The sequence below is a fragment of the Lottia gigantea genome, assembly GCF_000327385.1.
Source record: "Lottia gigantea unplaced genomic scaffold LOTGIsca_71, whole genome shotgun sequence".
NCBI lineage: Eukaryota > Metazoa > Mollusca > Gastropoda > Lottiidae > Lottia > Lottia gigantea.
In genome coordinates, this window is record NW_008710397.1 from 992,759 (window position 1) to 998,758 (window position 6,000).

Genomic DNA, 6,000 nt, shown 5'->3' on the forward strand with positions numbered 1-6,000 from the left:
CCCAAGTGCTTGTTTAAAAATTTTAACCTAGCCTATGTATGTATATCAGGGACCCTTATAGCTTATTTTTCATGCTTAATGTTTTATATGCCCACATTATTGTTGTTGCCCCTGTCCATCCTACCGTCCACAATTGGCTTCTGAACAAAATAGAGCCAAAAGTTTTTATCTGATGTTAATCAAATTTGGTGTGATCATTTATATTCATGAGATCTTGAACAAGTTCGAAATTGATCTTAAGATGAACGTTAATTTAGTTGTTGCCGTTGACTTATGAAAATTGCATTGAAATTTGTTTGTGAACACAATAGAGACTACAGATTTCATCTGATTTGAATGAAATCAGGTGTGATCATCTATTACAATGAGATCTGGTCAAGTTTGAAATCGACGATTTCTCAATGAATGGATTTTGAGTTACTGCCCTTGACTTACTGAAACTGCATCAAAATTTGTTGGCTTGTTAACGCGATAGAGGTGACAGTTTATGTCAGAATTTTATTAAATAATGTATGTTTGTTTAAATCAACAATATCTTGCACAAATTAGATTTTTGTTATGATTTGACACAGATAGGTGACTGGCCTTGATATACTGAAAATATATCAGGGAAGTGGGCGTTGCTAGGCAACCAGTTGTTGTTCTTGTACTTATAGAAAAAAAAATATCAGATTACAATGCCACTATTGTAATTATATACCATTTGGCTGGAAATTTATTTGCATTTAGAAAATGTAGTACTCTTCAATTAAATAGAGCAGAAAACTCAATGATTGCCTTTGATTGTGATAGCAAACAATTTTTGCCTTGGCATTATTGCTGTGTTTGATCTCTTTTTGTGATAAAATTGTGGAAATTGATGAATGTTTCTGCAGCTGCATTTACTGCTTACTGTTATATTTTTTATAAAAGTTTATTGTCCTTCTATATGAATTAAATTCATTGGATTTTAAAGGGATAGGTACGCCATTTTGGGGGGTTGATTTTAGTCTTGAATATATGTATATAGTCTTGTACTAGACATGTACGGAAATCGCATAAAATCTCTCAAACTAGAAATTTTACTCAGTATTTCTATAAATGTCTTTTATATATATCACAGAGTATCTTAAATTGACGAGTCGTCATTAAAACATTCAAAATCGACACGTGGATTTGAAAGCCCAAATTTCGAAGGTGAGCTGTGAACACTATTACTGATTGGTTTAGCTAAAAATAATCAAAGACTAATTGATATTTTGAGACAAACTGGTATTTTTCCAAGACACCTCTACTTTCTATACATATTGGTATTTTCATGTTCATAAATGTTCATAAATGAAAATAAGCGAACCCATCTTTAAGCGTGATTGGAATTATGAGATCTGAACTATTGCCCATGACTTTACACACTAGAAACTTATTAAGTAGTAAGCACAAAGAACAGTTTTGAATAGATATTGATCTAGGTAAATGTTGGAATCATTTCAATGCTGCTGCAATAGGTAAATAATTTATTTCAAATGATGTTTGACCATCGTGTTTATTTATTTATTGTTTATGTAAGTTATTTGTTGACAAGATTATATATATTAATAATCAAAACTGAATTTTTGTACGAAAAATATAAGAAAAAAAAATATATTGTAATCTAAAATTAATTTAATGTAATTTATTTCATTTAACTTATTTTTGTTAACATGTTAACATATCAATTAACATATCTTTGTTGTTGTTTGCTCAGTCTCTAAAACCAAAATGTCAACTGTATATATAGGTCCATAGTAACCTCTACAGGTCTATAGTAACCTATACAGATCCATAGTAACCTCTACAGGTCCATAGTATCCTGTACAGGTCCATACTAAACTTTACAGGTTCAAAGCAACCTCTACAAGTTCATAGCAACCTCTACAGGTCCATAGCAACCTCTACAGATTCATATTAACCTATACAGGTCCATAATAACCTCTACAGGTTCATAATAACCTCATCGGGTCCATGGTAACCTCTAAGGTCCATAGTAACCTGTACAGGTCCATAGTAACCTTAAATGTGCATATGGTTGTCAATGTTGTATGCTAAGGCCATTCTTTGAATATTTCGGAAGTAACTGAACACAAGCAATAGCTATTTACTATCTATCATGTTATAATAAATATTAACAGTTACTATGATATCTATATAAATATATGCTACCGATGCTTAACGAACATGATGAAGACTCGGCTAATAATATAGTTGCACCTGTTTGACAAATGCTTTTATTGAAAATTGTGCCAGACTTTCTACGTCAAAAAAGGTATGAACAGATTAATAAATAAATAAATAAATAAATTCTTCGTGATAAAACATTCTAAGCTTCATCCTGGTCGCCTTCTTCTTCATCAAATTCGCCTTCTTCTTCAGCTGTAGCATCCTGGTACTGTTGATATTCAGATACCAGATCATTCATATTAGATTCAGCTTCAGTAAATTCCATCTCATCCATACCTTCACCTGTATACCAATGGAGGAAAGCCTTTCGTCTGAACATAGCAGTGAACTGTTCTGATATTCTCTTGAACAATTCCTGGATTGCAGTGGTATTTCCGATAAATGTTCCTGACATCTTCAAACCTCTTGGTGGAATATCACAGACAGCAGTTTTAACATTGTTCGGAATCCATTCCACGAAGTAGCTGCTGTTCTTGTTCTGAACGTTCAACATCTGTTCATCTACTTCCTTCATAGACATACGACCTCTGAACATTGCAGCTACTGTCAGATAACGACCATGACGAGGATCGCAGGCAGCCATCATGTTCTTGGCATCGAACATCTGTTGGGTGAGTTCTGGAACAGTCAGAGCTCGGTACTGCTGGGAACCTCGAGAGGTCAGAGGAGCAAATCCTGGCATAAAGAAATGCAGACGTGGGAATGGTACCATGTTTACAGCCAGCTTCCTCAGATCAGCATTAAGTTGGCCGGGAAATCGGAGACATGTGGTCACTCCAGACATAGTGGCTGATACTAGATGGTTGAGGTCACCATAAGTAGGCGTGGTTAATTTGAGGGTACGGAAACAGATATCATACAAAGCCTCGTTATCAATACAGTAAGTCTCGTCTGTATTTTCTACCAGTTGATGAACTGACAGTGTGGCGTTGTAGGGTTCGACAACAGTATCGGATACCTGAAAATGAAATAAGGTTCAGATGATTTGAAGAACAGGACAAGTGAAAAAGACAACCGATTCTGTATGAAATGATTGATGTTTCAGTAACGGTCTCATGTGCGTGCTTATGTACAAAACTACAGCACTGCACTGTGATCAAATAGAAGAGATAAGTGTTTCAAAATGTTTGGAAAACATAATTCGACAATGCACATTTCAGTTGATGATTTCACAAGTTAATCAACGAAAGTTTGAAAAAAATGTGCGTATTTTACCTTTGGTGAAGGACAGACAGAGAAGGTGTTCATAATTCTATCTGGATATTCTTCACGGATTTTACTGATCAGGAGAGTACCCATACCAGAACCAGTTCCACCACCCAGAGAATGGGTCAACTGGAATCCTTGTAGACAATCACAGCTCTCGGCTTCTTTACGGACCACATCAAGAACAGAATCTACCAATTCAGCACCTTCTGTATAATGACCTTTAGCCCAGTTATTACCGGCACCAGATTGACCAAAGACAAAGTTGTCGGGTCGGAAGATCTGACCAAATGGTCCTGAACGAACAGAATCCATGGTACCAGGTTCCAAATCGACGAGAACAGCTCTGGGTACATATTTACCACCGGTAGCTTCATTATAATAAACATTGATTCTCTCCAACTGAAGATCAGAATCACCGTGGTAAGTTCCAGTTGGGTCAATACCATGTTCATCGGAGATCACCTCCCAGAACTGAAAATGAAACATAGAACCTTTAAATATCTATTTGATAAACGGCTTCGGAAATGTAAGTTAACTTTTTAAAAATTTAGACAGGTGCTCTCTCAATTTCTTCTCCGAAACCAGTTTACCACTCCCCTGACACCTAGTCCCACACCCCCAGGGGATCTGTAGAGTTATGAGAGAAAAATATTTACCTTGGCTCCAATTTGGTTACCACATTGGCCAGTTTGCATATGAACGATTTCTCTCATTTTGACGTTGGTTGTTAAGAGTTAACGATGAATGTCTTTAAAGAGTTAACAACGTATGAAACGTCAATAAAAACTGAATGGATTTGAATTATTCTCCGGTCTCTTTATATGATAAGGTTCTCTTGCACTATGGTTACTGTTTGCCAAATCAGCGATTTATGTTGATTGGTTTGATATATAGGATTAGGGATTATCTCCTTAGGTAATCAATTGTTATACTTATTGTGTATGACAAATGTTAGAAACCTTGAAATACATAAATCAACCTTGAGTTTGTACACCGTGAAATAAGTATATTGGTAATAGTAACTTTCTATTTCAAACGTCTCCACAATGATCAACTCGAGAGAGCCGCGGTGGCTCAGTGAGTTAAACGCTTGCTCGCTAACCTGAAGGTCCAGGGTTCAATCCCGGCATAGGTCGAGATAATACCTTTCAACCCGGGTTTCCCCCGGTCAGTGATGGAGGTGAGAGGGGCTGGCATGGAAAAAGCGTCTAGTCGTTCGGATGGCACAATAAACCGAGGCCCCGTGTGCTACAGGCTGTGCACGTTAAAGATCCCTTGACAGTTGGAAATCAAAAAAGAGTAGACTAATGCCGCTGTCCTGGAAAAATTTCCCTCATTGCACCCTGCATGGCATTGCCTGTCTTCATTAGCCCACATCGTGCAGAAAAGTAGGACGTAAAACTCCATTCATTTCATTTCATTTCAATGATCAACTTGAGCAATACGTTGACAATTGTGAAGATGATCAGGTTTTTGATTACCTTTCATTTGAAAATCGGAATTCACGTGGACGCTTCGTTCGTCAACACCCATGTCAGTCCGTCCATCGTTCACAGTTCCTCGAAAATAGGGGCGTATCTACAAAATGTCTGCCAGGGGGTGTGGGCAAAAGTAAGAGGTGTCGAGACAAGAGCCGAGGGGCAAAAGCCTGAGATGAAGGCTTACTTTTCAATTCAAAAAGAAAATTGTCACCGGGTAGGAGGTCGAATTGCAATTGGCCACCAAAAAAGGGGTGTCTCTCTTGGTCTGGTAGGTCAACAGATTCATATGACCTGAGCTGAATCTTGAGCATGTAGAGGGCTTAATTTTCACTTCAAAAAGAGAATTGTCACACGCCTGAAGGTGAGGGAGAGCATTGCTAGTGGCCACCAAATGAGAGATGGCTCTCATTTCTAAGTTCCCAACAATAGCAATAACTTTCTACTAGCTTGTAACAACTAAAATATGTGATCATACATTTATATTCTTTATGAAATAACTACATTTACAATAAACATTCACAGATACACTCAGTTTCACAAGATAAATGACTTCAATGTATAAATAAATACAGAAACATCTACAAATACATTTTTTAATCTTCTTTAATAGAGAGCACTCTGCCTTACATCCCTGCGATAGAGCTTTTCCATAGCTTTAACAGTAAATTCAAGTCACCAAATCCATGCAATGGAGAGGAAATTGATTGGCTAGTAGTGTCATCAAACAGATGTTCAAGAGGGCCATCGCTAGACCCTAACTGAAGTGACTATATCAATGATAAAAGCTAATAAAAAGACTAAACGAAAGTGTGGTCTAATTTTAGTTAGACTGTATCTATCCTATCGTAAATAACAAATAATGATTGCTAATGATGATACTGAAGATTTCAAGTTAATGTTGGATTAGGTAAATTTATTTTTGATATAAATAGTTTCAGGTTGAACGATTCCACCAGTTAGTTCCTCTTCTACACCATCTAATATCCAATCATGATTACTGATTTCTAAGGCTTCCCATTCCGCTTTAAATGCTTTCATGGGATCTTGTGGTGCCATCATGGCTGAACCTGACATTTGTTCCTGCATCATTCTAGTTTGATCAGCAGCTGAAGTA

The 6,000-nt window shown here is 36.8% G+C and overlaps 2 protein-coding genes across 2 annotated transcripts in view; both read right to left on the minus strand.

The window, feature by feature from the left end:
• Window positions 1-2,097: 2,097 nt before the first annotated feature.
• On the minus strand, window positions 2,098-4,184 carry LOTGIDRAFT_195948 (hypothetical protein). Its single transcript, XM_009065880.1, has 3 exons — window positions 4,062-4,184; window positions 3,412-3,876; window positions 2,098-3,154 (listed from the first exon to the last, which is right to left on the minus strand). Exons 1-3 carry the CDS (start codon window positions 4,116-4,118, stop codon window positions 2,336-2,338), a joined length of 1,341 nt encoding a protein of 446 aa, XP_009064128.1. The 5' UTR covers window positions 4,119-4,184; the 3' UTR covers window positions 2,098-2,335.
• A 1,167-nt stretch (window positions 4,185-5,351) lies between these two features.
• Window positions 5,352-6,000, minus strand: part of LOTGIDRAFT_235879 (hypothetical protein) — a 3,424-nt gene continuing 2,775 nt past the window's right edge. The window contains exon 7 of the mRNA XM_009065881.1: window positions 5,352-5,992. Coding sequence (XP_009064129.1) covers window positions 5,790-5,992 — 203 coding nt within the window. The 3' untranslated portion in view covers window positions 5,352-5,789. The remainder of the gene's footprint in view (window positions 5,993-6,000) is intronic.